The 20,329-nt window shown below is 31.3% G+C and overlaps 2 protein-coding genes across 2 annotated transcripts; one reads left to right on the forward strand and one right to left on the reverse strand.

Moving 5' to 3' along the window:
• The first annotated feature begins 1,119 nt into the window (after positions 1-1,119).
• LOC101266719 (peroxidase 6) lies at positions 1,120-2,376 on the forward strand. The gene has a single exon (XM_004238669.5). It carries the CDS (start codon positions 1,167-1,169, stop codon positions 2,172-2,174), a length of 1,008 nt encoding a protein of 335 aa, XP_004238717.1. The 5' UTR covers positions 1,120-1,166; the 3' UTR covers positions 2,175-2,376.
• Positions 2,377-3,409: 1,033 nt separating this feature from the next.
• Positions 3,410-8,575, reverse strand: LOC101267020 (chaperone protein dnaJ 16). The gene is made up of 12 exons (XM_004238670.4): positions 7,936-8,575; positions 6,903-7,026; positions 6,584-6,666; positions 6,364-6,475; positions 6,183-6,287; positions 5,527-5,577; positions 4,837-4,926; positions 4,625-4,733; positions 4,385-4,533; positions 4,249-4,302; positions 3,900-4,129; positions 3,410-3,826 (listed from the first exon to the last, which is right to left on the reverse strand). Exons 1-11 carry the CDS (start codon positions 8,070-8,072, stop codon positions 3,905-3,907), a joined length of 1,239 nt encoding a protein of 412 aa, XP_004238718.1. The 5' UTR covers positions 8,073-8,575; the 3' UTR covers positions 3,410-3,826; positions 3,900-3,904.
• Between the last annotated feature and the right edge of the window lie 11,754 nt (positions 8,576-20,329).

Raw genomic sequence — 20,329 nt, forward strand, 5'->3', positions numbered from 1 at the left:
CTAATCGAGATTATCGATCTCCACCAAATCAAGTTGGTGAACTAAAACATCTCAATAGTAGCAAGCAAAATGGAAATAACTTAATTAAAAATTCGATAACTAAGTGTCACTAGTTTAAGCTCTGACCCGAGTAGCATTGAAAACGTAAAATATAATCGTGTGTATCACCAAAGACCAATAGCGAAAAATCAAAAGAGAGAGGCATTGTGCGCGTGTGGGTATACACACATAATTTTGAGTTCTAAGCTAAACTTAAAATAAACATAATAAAAAAAGGTTTTAGTTAGATTCAAACCCTGATCTCGAAGGGTGGTATCTCTAACTTGTACCAGTAGCACGAGGACACTTCTATTCTTTATATGGATGCACTGTTAACTATATCCTAATTTCTACAAGTTTTTTAAAATAGATATACATATATACATATGATTTTTTCGAAAGTTAGCTGGTGCACGTGCACCCTTTCTCCGTAGTGTGGGTCCGCCTCTGGTTTGAAAAAATTAATATTGTTTCACTAATTAATAATTATACCAGATTTCAAGTTAGATACACTTAGCTGCATGTATTATTATTATTATTTTTTAACTAGATACACTTTGAAATACAAATTCATAGGAAGAGAGGTGAGTGAGAGAGAGCAAGTCATATCTGTGTATCCCAAATACATGTATTGAGATACCAAATACATTTTGAAATATACATACAAACGGAGAGAAGTGATTGTGAGAGAAGGAGAGAGGGAAAGAGACGAGCGAGAGAATCAAATACATGTGAATATAGTCAAATACAGTGTATGTGGAACAAATACACGTATCCAAAATACGAATTCTAATAAAAGTAATTTTGTTTCGAAACTAGTGAGATTCGTATCGTTTGCTCTAATATAACTTATTACTACTAATTAATATCATGGACAATTAAACAAGAAGGAAAGGAGTAAACACCGGACCTTAAACAATTTTAAGACCTCTATTTTATGTTTGTTGCATGCAAAATATTGCCAATCTCAAATTTCAAACGTCATTAAACATAATTAGTTTTACACCTCTCTTATTCTTAGCCCCTCAAAAAAAAAAAAAAAATCCAACAAAAAATATACTAAAAGCTTTTTTTTTTTTTTTATATTTTTTCATTTGCTATCTCACAAATTCTCTTTTAATAAAATCATGGCATTACCACTTCTCTCAATTTTCCTTTTTTCATCTCTAACCTTATTTTCTCTTACGGAATCCAAACTCAATATCGACTATTACAACAAAACATGTCCTCAATTTGATAAAATCATCCAACAAATCGTCGTCGATAAGCAGCTCGCGGCCCCCACCACCGCGGCTGGGGCCCTCCGCCTCTTCTTCCACGATTGCATGGTGGGAGGATGTGACGCGTCGTTGTTGATTTCCTCAAATTCTTTCTCCCAATCAGAGCGTGACACGGATATCAACCTCTCCCTCCCGGGGGACGCTTATGATGTTGTCACACGTGCAAAAACCGCTTTAGAACTACAATGCCCTGGCATTGTATCCTGTGCAGACATTTTAGCTGTTGCAACTCGTGACTTGATTACAATGGTTGGAGGTCCATTTTACTCGATTCGCCTAGGGCGAAAAGATAGCTTTGAATCATACGCAAAAGATGTTGAAGGACACATTGCTAGGCCCAATATGACTATGGACACAATAATCAATATGTTTGCATCAAAAAATTTAAATGTACAAGAAATGGTGGCATTAGTGGGTGCACATACTATAGGATTCTCTCATTGTTCGGAATTTAGAAAGAGATTATTCAAATTTAGTCAGACTTCAGAATCTGATCCTACTATGAACCCTACATATGTACAAGCGTTACAAACCTTATGTGGCAATAACACGAAGGATATGGCTGCGTTCAATGACGTGATGACACCTGGCAAATTCGATAACATGTATTTCATAAACTTGCAAAAGGGGCTAGGGTTATTAGCATCTGATCAAGCTATGATTTATGACCAAAGGACAAAGCCATTTGTGGAGCTTTATGCAAAGGATCAAGATGCATTTTTCAAGGCATTTACACATGCAATGGAGAAAGTAAGTGTTTATCAAGTTAAATTAGGGAAAATGGGAGAGGTGAGACGTAGATGTGATATTGTGAATCAATTACTAGTAAATCCCAACAAGAAAATTGGTGGTTAATTAATTAATTAATTAATTAGGTTGATTATAAGGATTATCATCTAAGACATGTTTTAGTGTCAAGGTGTTTTTGGATTATAATATGTATAGTTTCCATAGAACATGATATGTATTATTATGTTCCAATGTGAATATTTTTGACCTCTTGTTATAATTTCTACATTTGGCTATAGAAAATGTCTGCATTGTGTAAAGAATTAAAGACTAGAGTCCATTGTGACATTTTTTATTAAGTCATTGATCTCGTATTTATATAACGATGAATGTATTTATTGGAAATTTATAAACATGATTGTATTAATCTTATAAGTTTGGGATAAGTTATTTCACTTTTCATATGGAATAGATAATTCCACCATTTTAATACGTATTGTGAGATAAAATAATTCTAAAAGTGATTAATATCAGTAACAAAATGCGGAATAAGATAATCTCACATTTTATCCCGAAATTATTTTTTTCATGTCATTATCCCACTACTAAACAACTTGGGGAAGAGAGTTTGTTTCTTTTCTTTGGTTTGTTTGTTTGTTACTATTTGGCACACACATCACACATCAATTTCCAATTTCAATCAAGATTATAGTCTTTTTTTTTTGTCAGTCACTACTAAAAGGTCCAATCTTGTAATATGTTTGCATTATATGATTGAGACAAATAATCGGCTACTCAAAAATCAACTTAATTCATACTCCCTCTGTCGCTATTTACTTGTCCATATTTCCTTTTATATCTTTCTCTATTTACTTGTCCATTTTAACAAATCTAAAAAAGGATAAGAATTTTTTTTCTAATATGCCCTTATTTAATTCTAAAATTTTTCTAATACTACTAAGTTGTAATGCATGCTTTTTTGAATCAGAAGATACATTTATTTTACTTTACGAGTTACATAATCTTTTAAGTTAAGAGTAAAATTTTAACTAACCTATGATAATAATTGATGTCTTAATATGTGTTTCACTACTAAAGTGGAGAACTAAATAGGAGTATTAGATGACATGTTAAGAGCTCATCATCCCTTTCAAATTATTGAAATTTTTTGACTTTATTGACTTATTTCATATCAAATGACATCTTAACAACTCATCAAAAGTACCTCAACATGGGGTGACAGGCTGACAAATCCTAGACTAGCATGAGCTTTAACAGCAACAAAATCCAATATAACTTTTGGCAGAATCTAGTTGGTCTATTATATATTCTATCTAAGTGTTCACAAACTCCCAACAAACTAATAAAAAAGATGTAAATACTTGACTTATAATATACATATTTGGCATCTGAGGCTAAAAGAGCAACAATATTGTATCCTTCACTCTTTTGTATTTAGTTCTCTGTCTGAACTAACAAAAGTACCAACTTTTTTTACCACATAAAAACACACACAAGCATAGCACAATCAAGAAAGACTTGTGATTGAATAATGCAATTTACATGTGTGAGCGTTCGAGGAAAGAATTTTTCGTGTGCTTCCCGTGTAAACACCATTCCATAAAATTAACAATATTTCAGGGCAATAGTGATGCCTAGCTACTGCAATGAAGTCCCTTTGAAAGAATTCTTGAAGTCCTGCAATAGGTTCGTTGCTTGGACTAAAAGAAAAGTGTAACTCCGCAACTACTCATTCAGTTACCGTGTTTCTCTATAAACTGCGTGTAAAATGGAAATATAAATGTATAGCAGTCGAAAGGAAGTGATATTGTAAAAGAAAAAGAAGCTCACCCTAATTAACACGCTTTCCTCTTGTCAACTTTTAAGGGAATGTTGAACCATTTCTTCTTCTTTGTCCGGTCTCTTAAAGGCTTCTTTTCTTTTACTGAGCCATCTTCACTGGCTGCCTTGGATCCACTTTTGTTCTTACTTCGATTGCTGCTGCTACTACTACGTTTCATCACGGGAAGAGTTGTATAGGAAGCATGAATTTCATTGCGGTGCTTAAGAAGCTCATCAATCTATTGGTTAGCATAGAAGTAAAAACAATAGTTTAACTTTTGTCCTAGGGATATAAAATCACTTCAAATAGGTAATGAGATTAGAGTTGCAGATGAAGTTCTCAGAGCATCAAACTTACAGCTTGCATTTCTTGAGCATATCTACTTGTCATCTCAGTAAATTGTGTTAAGACCTGCCAATTAAAAGAAGGAATCGATAAGATCGAAGAAACATAAAGAAAGAGATCACCAATTAATGAACGAAGGAGCACAGACCTCCCTATATTCTGTTTCAAACTTAGACAGTTCTACTCTTTTTGACAAAATCTGAGCTTCTACTGCTCTAAGATTCTCTTTTTCCTCAGTAAAAGGTTCAGCGCAGACCACTTCAATGGTGTAGCTCACACTTTTAAAAAAATTGTCACCTGCAAAAGTCAACGATGAAAAGAGCGAGGTGCTGAGTATCATATTTCCATTGAATTGCATTGTAAGTTCAGATTGGCAAGAGAAAAATACCATAAATTGCAAAAACATGTGTGCCAGCTTTGAGCTCAGTTATCTCGCATGGTTGAAATCCATCCAGTTTCTTGAAAAATGCAGAGTCCGGATCCTTTGTGGCTGCTGCCTATATATTAATTAGCTCAAGCAGCAAAATAATGTGAGCAAATGGACACAAAACTGAAGAGGAACGTACAAAAAATTGACACTATGCATAGATATAAACTCACCGATGTCTGGGTTTGATCCATGTGATATACTGGGAAACCAAGAAAATACATGCCAGCAGATGTGACTTTCCCTGTTTTTGAACTATCTTCCTGCAAAGAAGTCGCAAAAAATTTACAGCAGATATTAATGAAGCAGTCATGCCAGGATCATAAATCAGATTAGCATCAACAATGAAGAGTGATTTTTGGCAACTGATGAACTGCGAGTAATCTGAGGGAAGATGGCCTAGCTTATATGAGAGCGTATGAAAACCAAATGCCACAAAATAGAAAGAAAATATGAACACAGCATATGCGTCAGAAAAGTGACTGGAGAAACTTTTGTCCCCATCTTGAGTCAAACCCGGGGATGATGGCACCTCCTCTAGACCATTCACTTAATACTAGGCTTAGTTCGCTTGGCGTAAGGCCTGAGCTCAATGCTTAAGCCACAAAGTCCCCCAATCTTTGTCGAGTGAACTTCAGCCTGGGGGCAAATGAGAAACTTATTATTGTTGCTAAAAAAAGATCTTTTAGGACTACACATAAACTTCTTGATTCGAACAGAAAACAAATATCCAAATCCACATATTTATAAGAAAAAAGGAGCTCGTTATGCTCTTCAAGCCTAAACTGCCATGAAACTTGAAGTGTGATCTAGATTACTTGACCACAATAAGGAGCAACAAAAGAACAGAAAGAGATTGGAACCTGTAATGCAAGGCTTAGTCCACCATTTTCTTCTTGGTCAAAGTACAATAGCTGCAAACACACAATTCAAATTACCAAACTGTGACAAACTCAAAACAGATCAACACAATGGAAAAAATTGAGTTGATCCAAATTTTTTTTGAAATAAATAGATCATATTATAATCAATGATGGTAATCATAATATGATACTCTCAGATGAGGAAAGCAGGTCTGCCGATGCTGGTTTGTCATATTAATATAGTCTGACATCGGTATCACTCTGCTTGATGCTTCTATACAAAAGAGAATATCGAAAGCATCTAAGAGTTTGTGTCTATACGATTTATCAGGAAAACAAAAGAGAGCCCATCTGAGGATGAATATATTTGGAAATATTCTAGAAGCACGCTATTAAGCCACTACCTAGGCTAAACATAAAATATTGCTAAGTGACAGAAATAAGTCTGTGATTCTGCAAATGCAACAGTAAACTTAGGAGTCCTTTACTAGTAACATAGCAGTCTTTCAGTAGAAAAAGTTCTCCACTTTTATTCGTCAACTGGCCTAAATGAATTTTTTATCATCAGAATTCTGAGTTCAAGTAGCAAGCATTTGGTGGAAAAAATAGACACAGAAAGCAAACCTAAGCATATTTGGGTTTAGATTTTGACAGACCTTAAATTTGCTTTTTTCTCGTGAATGAACTCGGCAAACAAGGCCCCCTTTCGCTTCCTTTTCTGTTATTGTAACAGAGTAGAAGTGAGCAGACTGTTTCTCTACCTGTTAAGAAGAAGATAAGAACTTCTGCAGTAACTACATTTTAACAAGAATGAATGACAAAGATTTAGATAGATACCTTCTTACACAAAGGTTGTCCAAGTGGAAGTGGTTGAATAGATACTGAACCATTTAATGCCTCCTCTAGAACAGTTGCAGAGACAGTGGTTTTTATTGGTACACCAAGCTTACTGCTCATAATGAAATAACAAAAAACACATCATGGAGCATAAATTTCATGAACAGAAGTCTGAATTCAACAAAAAGGAACATAAAGATTACAAGCAATATATACTGACCTAAAGAGTGCAGCAAACATAGTATTCACGGTTCCCAAACTTGACAGATCAAGCTCTAAATCTTGGCTTTCTGACTCAACAGCCTGCTTAAATAGTACTTCGATTAGGCAGATCACCAGCATTCTCATTTTTTTCCAGTAGGGAGAATGCACTGAGAAAGTCTAACTCTTAATCTAAAGATAGAGACCTAAGATAAAGAGCAGTACAAAATTCTAATAGAAACAAATCATCAATGAACAACCAGAAGGCATCATATTCTTAGGTAAAGTAACTAATTTAACTTCATGCCCAACAGACTATACTAAGAGAAAAAAACAACCTCAAAGCCAGCTGAGTCATATTGACGCCTTTTATCTTGATCAGATAAAATGTTGTATGAAAAGGTGACCTCCTTGAACATGTCTGCTGCTTTAGGGTCATTTGCATTCTTGTCAGGATGATACCTACAATATGCAAAAGTGTCAGCAGAAGAGAAAACAATATAACCTCCCATCAGACAAGAAGGAATATAACTTGCATCCTGATAATCAAAAAGGACTTAAAATCACAAACTGTGATAGAATACTACTTCCCTTTCTCATGAGAGCAATATCTTGAAAATTGGTTGCTAATTGTTTTACAAACATTATAATTTCCAGAGTCATCCAGAACCAACTTTGTAACTGTTGCCATGGAAATATTTTACTAATTCGATGTATCAAACTCAAAAGTAACTTTCAGAAACTACCACACACTTATTGCTATCATTTCTATATAACGAAGCCTACAGAGCTACCATTCCCAAGTAAACTTATTTTATTTATCCCAGGGGTAATCGCAACAACGCACATCACAAAATCTAAAACTTTCTCCCCTTTCCACTCTTTTTTCGGGGGATAACCATGGTGTCCCGAACAGCTTGCACACACCCTGAATAATTCAACCGGATACATCTCCCCACTCACCAGCATAGCAACATGTACCAGGTAACTCAATGCACCTAGACTAATTCTACAAGATACATGTCACTTCACCTCCAACCAGCAAACAACATGTACTAGGCAACTCTATGCACCTCGACTAATTCCACGAATACATGTCACCTCCCACCAACAACACGTACCAAGTGACTAGAACATGTAGGAAGAAATCAACTAGTTTTTTTGTCTCTGCTGATATCTCATAGTGCTCAACCCACCCTTGAGTGCCTTTTTTCTTCCACACTCAGACACCCCAAAAAGACAAAAAGATACAATAAAATTGAAACTACACAATATCGGATTTCAAGAAAACACTTCTACTATACCAAAACCAAAAGAAATTACATAAAAATCAAAACTTTAATTGAAAAGAGCAAAAAAAAATCAACATACTTCAAAGCTAATTTCCTGTAAGCACTTTTGATTTCTTGATCTGAAGAATTCCTGGAAACACCTAAAACCTCATAAGGATCTCTCCTTAAAGGCTTTTCTGCCTCACCCTTCTCTGATTTAGACTTATGCCCAGGCATTCTTCTTCTTCTTAGCACACACTTCAAGGTCACAACTTTAGATTTTATTTTTTTTCAAAAATTTCAAAAAACACTAACGTTATTTCATAAAGATCGAAACTTTAACCTTAAAAACTGTTAATTTTCTCATACCCAAATCAAATTTTCCAAGAAGTTTTTCTGGGAAAATTTTGGGGTATTCGAAAACCCTAAAAATGGAAACCTAAGGTTCCAAGCTGGAAGAGAACTGTGTGTAAGCAGAGATGACTTTCGATTTTTTCCTTTAGAGAGATAAAATTTTCAAAATTTGTATACTGTTCTTGCTATCATACGCAGTTGGTATACTGCGCCATCTTGGCACGTGAGACTCATATGCCCAAATTTATTTAAATTTGCGTATAAATTATTTTAAAATTGTTACCATCGAATTAATAAATATAATAATCATTTAATTGTTATCAATTTTGATTTGATTATTCATTTATTAATCACACGCAAAAATTAAAAAAAAATATACTTATCTGGAATACTTTTTGTTTTGAGATCTTGTTCTTTTATAAAGAAATTTTGATTTATATATATATGTATAAATCAAAATCTTATTGATTTTAAAAACATAAAGTCTATTCAAATTCAAAAAATCGATTTATTTAAGGCATAATGTAAAAATATGTCCTTTAACTAAGTTTTAGTTTACATTTATATTCTCCAATTTTCGATACGTACAAGTAAACATTTAAATTTACATAAAAAGTTGAACAAACAGACACATGTTATTAGTCATACATAACAATCCTACGAGGCAATTTACGTCTTACGCAGTGTCTGATATGTATTATGTCACGTAAGACTCAACATGTGTTTATTTGTTCAACATTTTACAATTTAAAATGTTTACTTGTGTACATCAAAAATTAAAAAACATGCATGCATATTATACTTTTATTTAATAAATCTTTGATTCGATTTTTATCCAAACTATAAAAACGTCGACATATGTCCACTAGTGAAGTGAGGTGCGTATTGCGCACTTGGCGTAGAAAAGAATTGGGGTCAGTTTTGAATTTTGAAGAGTTTGTGGGGTTGCTGAGGTGGCAAAAAACAGAAAAAATGAACTGTATCTTATTCATAGCCACCATGATTAATGGTGTAAAGGAAATTAAACTCATTGAGATCGCAATCAATGGAGTTAGGGAAATGATTAGGAAATTTGACCTTAAATACACAAATTATGATAATTTAATCATATACTATATACTTTTTGGTTCATGATTTACAATACCTTTATATGGTAACATGCTTACATAATTTACAAATATACGACATATTTTATATATGTATATCGACATATACAGAACACGTATTTTGTAGATGTATATCTCGACATATTTGTGTGCGAGAACGACGAATACAGATGAAATTAAGATTTTTAAGTTCGTTAATTTGAAAAGTTTACTTCTTTATATTTTGAATTCACACCACCATTAGGAACGTAACTATGCTAAGATGTCCAGTTGTCGAAAAATAATACATAAAGTGATTAAATAACATATTTTGGATACCCCTGACAGAACAAGAGGTTGTAGCCTAGTAATTTTTAATGCCTTGAAAGAGTCTTAACCGCTCATGTATTTGAATCTCACTTGCAACAATTTTTTTTCTCCTTTTAAACAACCTCTATAAAAAATTTTAAATCCGTAACTGATTCCGCCCGACGTATTCGCAAGTCCTTTCCTATTTTGTAAAGGAGAACTATATGTAGATTTGTAGTTATGTAGGTCTCCTTGTAGTCATTTTCTATGTACATTATGTAAGTTTTAAAGTCCCTTTTATTGTGGTCCTATGTTGTTTTCGTCATATTATATCACATTTGCTCAAATATCTTTTAATTTTGCAACTAAAGTTTATTTTTCACTTCCTATCAAATTGGCTAAAGCAAAAATTGATTGTTTGCTTTTATAATTACTTCTAGTGGTCTCAAAATATTTGTTCATACATACATGAATATTGTCCAAAACAATAGAAAAGATTCAACTTTTGTCGGTGGAAGTTTTTTTTTAAAATTGATAAGTCGATAACTGATTTAGAAGTGAGTTATATATGTAATAAATTTTATATAAAAATATTATGTTTGATAGGTTGATTACGAAGTAAGTTATATACGCATAAAATCAATCTGAGATTTGATTTGTAATATGAAATCTGCATAAATAAATATATATTCACATCGTTTAAAAACAGTAAGTCAGTAATTGATTTAGAAGTGGGTTATATATGTATTAAATTTTATATAAAAATATCATGTTTGGTAGGTTAATTACGAAGTAAGTTATTTACACATAAAATCAATTTGAGATTTGATTTGCAATATAAAATCTGCATAAATAATATATATTCACATCGTTAAATCACTTCTATGTATATATATATATAATAAAATAATAAATTTTAATATATATGTTGAGTGACAATATATTGTTTATCCAATTTGATTGAAATCTTTTTATCCATTTGGATCCTATGATTTCTATACTTAGCCGTCTTTAAGAGAGTGATACAATTCAAAGTACAGCTCACAAATTTAACTTTTAGTGTGAATTTTTCTATAACATATTATAAATACAATATAATAAAGTTCACATATATTAAACTAATATGTAATATAAGTGGCTATATTTATGAATAGTTAATTAAGACTATAGCATTTAACCGTGCATAATTAAGAGCAAAGTTTGAAGTTAATAATAAAAAAAATAACATAATATGTTCAAAAAGATAATCCGAAAACTCTTATTTTGAGTACTTAGTATTATGAAGTTTATTTGCTTGATTAAGTACATTCCAAAAAACAAGTGATAATATATATTAGTGTGCATAATGGACAAGAAAACTAGTAAACATTAGTAAATAAATTATCATTAGAAAAGTATAAAGGAAAAATAATTCAAAGTAATTAGTTGCCTAAAGTATGTACTTGTGTGGTTATGATAAATGATTTTGGATAAAATTGTGTGATATTTGTAGTTGGTGGTGATGATTAATGTGCAATAGGAATTAGTGAGGGTGATTGTGCAACAAAAATAGATTAGTAGCTAGCTTAAGGTTATCTTTATATCATATCTTACTTGCATTAAAACTTTATATGTGCAATTATAATTATGTTTCAATATGCCAAGCAATTTTATGAATACTTATTGATCATTAAATAATAATAATAATAATAATTATTAATAATGACAACTTGATCTAATGATTAAATAATTTATAGATGACAATTTTAATTTCATAATAGAAATATTCAGATATTATTATCACTAAACTTGAAATTGTTACGAGAAATTAAATAGAGATAACAAACTAATAAAGAAATTATATACATCGATGGAGTACTAGTAAAATAAGAGAGTCATTGAAGAAGAAAATTAGAAGAAAGATGAGTATAGGGTTAGACATTTTTCTCAGATTGGATCCCAACACAATCTTTGTGAAGGTCTTTTAGTTTTGTTACTTCTCTTGGCCCAACAATTAGTTGTATGGTGTCCCGTATTAATATTCTTTTTCCACGTAGTAAGATTTTTTGAAAAAAAATAAAAATTAGAAAAAATTATCTAGCTACACATTTTATTTCACCATAATCTCTAAAATTTTCTAGCATTTAAAAAAATTTCAAAAATTCCCTCTAGGATACATCACTCTCTTCTAGCCGATACATGTCTATCCCCTCTCGAATACATCCCTCCTCTCTCGGATATATCTCTCCCTGTGCTTCTCGATGTCCTATCTCTCTCTGATACATCTCTCATTATGTATATGAATGTCTTATTCCTTTCTAATAAATCTCTCTCCTCTCGGATACATTTCTTTTCTATGCATCTGAATGTCTAATGATGAATTCGAAAGTCCAACTGATATATTCATAGCTTATAAATTTTAAGATTTTTTTTTATAATTTGATAAAAAATAAAAAAATAATATAATTAATCCTTAACACCAGGAAATTTATATAAATTATACTACAAACTAATCTAGCCCCAAAGCACATATCAAAAACAACCCCACCCAACCAAAAAAAGAAGAATGCAATAATATATTTGAAAATGAAATAACTATTGCAAAATCCTTTTGGATGTAGGGGTCCAATATAATGTCACTATATATGTTGAAAAGCATGTCCCATCTCTTTAATTCAGTGGAAAATTTGTCTTTTGTTACTGAAATAAATAGGTAGAAAGTAATTAATCAATTAGGAAATTTTGAAAAGAAAATAAAAGTATCTGGCATTTGCATGACTTGTTAAGTTTACTTTATTTGCAAGAAAAACATTAAAAAGTATATCCACCTTATTGTACTTTATTTTGTGCTAAACAATTATAAGGTGATAGAATAAAATAAAGTAATATCATCAAAGTGTGTTTAAATGAATTCTGACACAATTATATTTGAAAGGGAAAACTACACATATAACATAAATTAAATAACTACGTAATATCTCAACGTTATGTTTTAGGGCAAGAAAAGATTCATATTTTCGTATCGATGAAAAATGCGTTACCAAATTTATGCGCTTGATACAAAGCGGTTGAATGTTGGTTTAAAGGTTTCTTCGATGAAATTTTACTTTTGTTATAGACAACGTAAAACAATATCTCGCATAATATGTTGAACATTATTTTTTTTCAAATTACTCAAAGAAAAAATCGATATAATTTAGCAATCAACGTACATATATACCTTTGCTTTAGTTGTGTCAGTTTCCAAGGACAACGTGATATTTTCATCTAATATCACTCCCTTTCCTTTTATCACCTTCCAACATTTTCTTATTTATCAATATTTCCTCCTCAAGTTTTCTACCTAATATTTTATTATTTAGGTTTTACAGCTCTATTTTTAGATATTAGAATTATTTTTAGTCGAATCCACACATCCATATTTATACATGAATATGTATCTTCAAACATTAAAATTCAAATTATAGAGGATCTGACCTCCGCACCCGGTCCAAGCAACTTAGACAGTGTAAGCTCATTCTATGGATTGAATACTTATTACTTATTACCAAAATATATATTTAAAAAATCTTTTCACCCCTAAATGAATGACGTGGAATTCAACCATACCTCAAATCAAACATAAAATAAAATTGATCTAAATTTTTTATCTCAAAATTACTATTCTTATCCCATTTGTAATCATGGTTTTCGCTAAAGCAATTGACTTAATTCAACCATAGATTTGTGCATTATAACCTAGTGTCGATCTGATTATATATTTATAATTGTTTATAAAAAAATATAGGAAATAACTTTAATAGCATTTGTCCCAATTCTATTTGAGAAACAAATTATTTACTTTTAGTCTTGGAAAATTAATTAGAAGTCCCTAAAATTTGACTATACCTTCCTTTTTACATTTTATGACCACTGTAAAAGTGAACCTAAATAATAATAAAAATGGTACACGATTGTGAGAAACAAAAAAGGGAAATCACTAGAACATGTGGAAAAACTTTAAATTTTGATGAATAGACCATTTTATGAGGCTTAATACATCAATAGCCATTTAAATTAACGATAAATTTTATTTAGACATTCAAATTATAGTTTGTATCAATTGATATACTTTATATTATAGAGTATTCATATCATGCACTTTCAAATCTAGTATTGAGACTTTTTTGGTGCATGGTCTAAAATGTTTGTTACGTAGACACATTAACTAATTATTACAAAATAGCACCTCATAATTATGTGAATTAGACTTAATAAGTCGAATAACATAAGACATGTTCCAGTTGAGGAAGATGTGTATAATTGAAGAAAATAACATATTTTAATCGGTTAATTTATTTAAGTGATAATGATCATTATTTAAGATTACGCGCAAAAGTCATTTCTAAATTTGAATTGAAAGTGTCTTATAAAAAAACTTTATAATGTGTTCATATACTTAATTGAAATAAGTTGTAATTTCAGTGACTATGTAAAATTTGTTCGCAAAGTAAAAAGTTATCTACGTATTAGATATTTAAATTTCACTTGAAATTACCAGACAAACGTGTACCTAAACTTCTCTAAGTCTTTTTAACAAATGTTCGATTTGTTCCATAATAGTACATTTCTTAATTACATTATTATAGGAATAACTACATTTATAACTCTACTTACCATATCCTTTGGTTTAATTTTAAAAGTGAGCCTAAATAAGAAGAATAATAATTGTACATGATTATGATAAACAAAAAAGGAAAATTAATTATGATTAACAAAAAAGGAAAATTGACCACTTGTTCAGCATATGTGGAAAAACTTCAAATATGTTGATCTCTCTAAACTAGTATAAATATCCACTCTTGTTAAGCTTATTTTCACTCAATTTTTTTTTTGCCTCCTTTGGGAAGCTCATGATGTTTTGAGAAATTCATTACATGATAGTGAAAGTGACACGATTGATGTGGATGAATCTGAAGTTTCAAAGGTTTCAAATTAACAACTTGCCTAATCCTAAAGAGAGGTATTAATAGGTCATCTAGTCGACATCGCGAATGTCTGGAAGTATCATTGGAGATGGAAATAAATGGAGTAAGCCACCTAAACCTCCTAGGCACAGGTGTCTTCTTCCATTAGTCTCTATCCCCAATGCTACTTTCACAACATTCATGATGTCCACTAGACGGCCTATCAATATCTCTTTTGGGATCAAGGCACGGCTCACGAAAAACAATGACACTAGAAATGGGAAGTTGTTGATCTAACCTTTGAAATTTTAGGTTCATTCTCGTCAATCATGTCACTATTTACTAATTTAATAGAAGTTTTATTTTTTTCTTTTTTTATGTGAAGTAAAATGACGAATTAATTTATGATAACGATTCAATATTTAATTAATAAAATAGTTTATAGCTTATTTAATTAGTATAGAGGTAAATTGACAATTCAATTTTAAATTTTGGAGTTACCTACTATTGCTAATTTTTTTTTTTTGATAATATGATGATAAGTTTGGGAAATGAGGAGTAGTTATGAAGTTTATTTTAAATGGAAAAATTATTTTCTAAAATGATTCTAAGAAAATAAATTAATAGGTAAGAGGTATTTTTGTAATTCAACTTTTGACTTAGATACTTCCACTTTTAGTAATACTAGTCCACAAAACGTGCGTTGCACATTTGTCCCTAATTGACATTAGAAAAATAAATTTATATAAGTAAATATATCATAGTGGAGCGCACAAATATTCATCGCTAAGTTCAAAGCTAAGTCCTTTTGTATGTCAATTTGAGATGAGAATATAACTATTCACAAAATATAGGATGAAAATCTTATGTTAGATGTTGGAGGTTTGATATTCTTAAAGTTTCATGAAGAAAAATCTTTTATCATATAAGAGGAATCAATATATTTTAATTACAAAATTTAAGTTTTAATAATCAAAAACAAAACTGGCTATAAAAAAGATACGTAGAAAGAAAAATATTTACAAAATATCTAGGTGGTGCAACATTAAATTTATAGAAAAAATTATAAGTTCAAACGGAAAAGAAAGAAAAGTAAATGAAGACATGACATATATAATATGAGACATCACATTAAAATATATAGACAATAATATTGTCATATTAATTGAATTACATATTGTTAGAAGTCGACTTTTAATAGAGAAAATGTTTTATATGTATAAAAAACTAAAATTCTTAAAAAATTTGAAAAGAAAGCATGATCGTGTTAAAAATACATATACATTATATTTCTTGAATTATATATATTAAAGAATCTGTATATAAAAAATTAAATATGAATTAAAATACAATGAAATTCAATGTAACATTTGCACTAATTTTTACATTACATTATATTTTATTTTATTTTTACTTGTGCACTAATTTTAGTGCCTGTATGTAATAGTTAAGAACATAGATTTTTATAAACATATGAGATTACATATAAAAAAGTATAAACATGTTTTAAAAAGATAAAAAATTTAACAAACAACGAAAAATATCAAGGTCAAACGAGCCTAGAGCAAGTAAACTCTCATTTTTTTGGTTTTTATGTGCTTTGGTGATCCATAATTCTGGATTTCTTTTTTAGCCAAAACTTTTTATGGACGTCCTTTAAGACCATAGCAATGGAAACAACTGGTCGCCACTAGAATACCTTCCCATTTTGAAGGTTCAACGAGCTCAGAGCAGGTAAATTTATATTTTGCCGATCTTCGTGTGCTATAGTTTATGGATATTTGGTAATCTGAAATTTTGAATATTTTTGCGTTAATTTTTCATAGACGTCCGTTAAGATCGTAGAAATGAATCTAGTTTGTTCCCACAAGCCAACCGACCCATTTAAAGGTCAAACGAGCCTAGAGCAGGTAAATCCCTATTTTGCCGATTTTCGCAAGTGTGCTATAGTCTATGAATTTTTGGTTGTCCTAAATTCCGGTCTGATTTTTTCCAAAATTTTTTATGGACCTCAGTTAAGACCTTAGCTCTAGAGCCAGTTGGTCTCATATGGCTTACAGATCCATTTTCAAGGTTAATAGAGCCTTAGAGTAGGCAAATCCTTATTTTATCGATTTTTGTATGCTATAGTTCATGAATTTTTTGTTACCCAAAATTCTTGAATTTTTTTGCCAAAAATTTTCAAAGAAGTTTGTCAAGACGTTAGCTATGGAGCATGTTGTTCCCCACGGGCAAACTAGCCATTTTTAAGGTCAAACGAGCTCCAGAGCAGTTAAACCCTCATTTTTCTAATTTTCATGTGCTAATAATAGTCCATGAATTTTTTATGATTCAGAATCTAGATTTTTTTTTGTGAATTTTTCGTGGACGTCTATTAAGACCTTATTAATGGATCCAATTTATCCCCACCGGAAAACCAATCCATTTTAAAGGTCAAACAAGCGAAGAGTAGGCAAACACTCATTTTGTTGATTTTCGTGTGCTATAGTCTATGAATTTTTGCCGATCCAAATTTTTAATTTTTTTACAAAATTTTTTCGTGAACGTCTGTTAAGTCCATATAAATGGAGTCAATTGATCCCGCAAACCGATCCATTTTCAAGGTTAAACGAGCACTAGAGCACATGATTTTTGGTGATAGAATTTCTGATTTTTTTTACCAAATTTTTTTATTAGCGTCTGTTAAGACCTTAGATTTTGAGCCAATTGGCCCCAACAAGCAAACCAGCCTTTTGAAGGTCAAACATGTCCAAAGCAGGTAAACCCCCATTTTGCAGATTTTTGTGTGCTATAGGTCCATGGATTTTTGGTGATCCATAATTCAATATGCTTTTAATAAAATATTTCATGGATGCCCGTTAAGACCTCATCAATGGGTCCAGTTGGTCCCCAGAGCAAATCGAACCATTTTCAAACTCAAACGAGCCTCAAGTAAACCTCCATATTGTTAATTTTCGTGTGCTATAGTCCATGAATTTTTGTGATCCAAAATTTCAGATTTTTGTCAAAATTTTTAATGGACGTCCATTAAGATCTTAGAAATGAACCCAGTTAGTCTCCGCGGGCAAATCGGCCGATGTTAAAGGTCAAACAAGTCTCAAAGCATGTAAACCCCAATTTTGCGTACTTTCATGTGCTATATTCTATGAATTTTTAGGTGATCCCAAAAATTTGATTTTTTTGCCAAATGTTTTCATGGACGTATATTATGACCTTATATATGGATTCAATTAGTCTGCATGGGCAAAACAATCCATTTTTAATATCAAATGAGCCTAGAGCAGGTAAACCCTCATTTTATCGATTTTTGTGTGCTATGGTCCATGGATTTTGGTGATCTGAAATTCCAAAATTGTTTTGCCAAAATTTTTCATGGACACATGTTTTGACCTTATATATTGATCGATTTGTTCCTCATGGGAAAAAAAATCCATTTTAAAAGTCAAATGATCCCTAGAGTAGATAAACCCCCATTTTGCCGATTTTTTTGTGCTATAGTCCATGGATTTTGGTGATCCGATATTTCAAAAAAAAATTGTCATTTTTTTTTCTTGGACGTTTGTTAAACCTTAGCTATGGAGAAAATTTGTCCCGACAGGCAAGCCGACTCATTTTCAAGGTCAAACGAGACCTAGAATAGGCAAACCCCCATTTCACCCATTTTTGTGTGCTATAGTCCATGTATTGTTGGTGATCCGACATTCTAACGTCATTTTTGTCCAATTTTTTCGTGAACATCTTTTAAGATGTTATCTATAGAGACATTTGTTCCTGATATCCAAAACTATCCATTTTAAAGGTTAAACGAGCCTCAGAGAAGGTAAATCCCCTATTTTTCTAATTTGCATGTGCTATATTCCATGATTTTTTGGTGATCCAGAATTTTGACGTCATTTTTGCCCAAAATTTTTGTGCACGTCCGTTAAGACATTACCTATGGAGCCAGTTTACCCTAGCGGCTAAAACGACCCATTTCAAGGTCAAAAGAGCCTTGCATCAGGTAAGTCTCCTATTTTGTCGATTTTCGTGTGCTATATTTCACTTTTTTTTTTGTGATCCAGAAGTTCGACATCTTTTTTGCCTAAATTTTTTGTGGACATTGGTTAAGACGTTAGCTATGGAACCAGTTGATCATGACGGTCAAAATTGTCCATTCTTCATATCAAACGAATCCTAGAGAAGGTAAACCCCCATTTTTTCAATTTTCGTGTGCTATAGTTCAACATCCTTTTTGGTGATACGGAATTCCGATGTCATTTTATCTAAAATTATTCGTGGACATCCGTTAAGACGTTAGATATAGAGACAACTGGCCCTGATGGCTAAAATGACCTATTTTCATGGTTAAACGAGTCCCGGAGTAGGTAAACCTCCTATTTTTCTGATTTTTGTGTTTTGTAGTCCATGAATTTTTGGTGATATAAAATTCCGATGTCATATTTTATAGATGTTCGTTATGATGTTATCTATTGGAGCCAGTTGACCCTAATGTCCAAAATGACCTATTTTTAAGGTGAACCGAGCCCCAAGTAGGTAAACCCCCTATTTTGCCGATTATCGTTTGCTATCGTTCACCATTTTTTGGTGATTCGAAATTTCAACGTCATTTTTTTAAAATTTTTCGTGGACGTCCGTTAAGACGTTAGATATGGAGACAGTTGACCCTGATGGCAAAGACGACCCATTTTCAATGTCAAATGAGCTTTAGAGTAGGTAAACCCCCATTTAACCGATTTTTGTGTGATATGAATTTTCGGTGATATGGAGACAGTTGACCCTAACTGTCAAAATGCCCATTTTCAAGGTCAAACAAGCCCCGAAGCAGATAAACCTCTCATTTTTCGATTTTTGTGTGCTATAATTCATGGACTTTTTTGGTGATTCAGAATTTCGATGTTATTTTTGTCCAAAATTTTCATAGACGTTTGTAAAAACATTAAATATGGAGACAACTGGCCCTGACGGCCAAGACGACCCATTTTCAAGATCAAACGAGCCCCAGAGTAGGTTAACCCCCCATTTTACCGATTTCCGTGTGGTATACTTCACCATCTTTTTTGGTAATCCAGAATTCCAACGTCATTTTTGGCCAAATTTTTCATGGACACCCTTTAATATTTATAGAATAATATTTAATTAATAATAATAATAATGACAATTAAAAAATTGAAGGAATTTTGTAATCCAACTTTAGACGACTAAGCACCTTCCCACTTATAATTTAATAAATAAATGATATGATATGATGATAATATGATATTCTTGCATTACTTCAGCATCTTCATTTGTAATATCCTCAAATTTAATAAATATTGATTTACATATACTTCAAGAAGTTTTCTTTATTATATATATCCAATTTTAAAAAAATTAATAGTAATTAATATAATGAAAGGTCGTTTCTCGTATTAATGCAATAAAAGTCATTTCCCGTTTCAATGCAAAATTGCAGAATATTTTTCCTGCCATTTAAAAGAAAGATTTTAAAATATTTGTATTGAACAATTTAATAAATAATTCATTTAAATCAGTACATGAATCAAATTCACATTAATAATCAATTTCTTTTTTGCTGTAAAAATCAAGAGTATTTGAAGAATTTTCCTATTAAATAACTTTGACATGGACTAAAATCATTGAACTACTTTAATGCACATTAATTTTATTTACTCAAAGTTTATCCTAGCTACTACTATAAAATACCTAGCATGGTCTTCATGTAAATGATAAGTGGAAAATGAAATATTATCATGCAAAAAATTAATCTTGCTCATCAATTTGTTTGTGCAGTAAATTTCTTTTGTTTTTATCTTCTCCTTCT

The sequence above is a fragment of the Solanum lycopersicum genome, chromosome 5 (assembly GCF_036512215.1).
Source record: "Solanum lycopersicum chromosome 5, SLM_r2.1".
NCBI classification, from domain to species: domain Eukaryota; kingdom Viridiplantae; phylum Streptophyta; class Magnoliopsida; order Solanales; family Solanaceae; genus Solanum; species Solanum lycopersicum.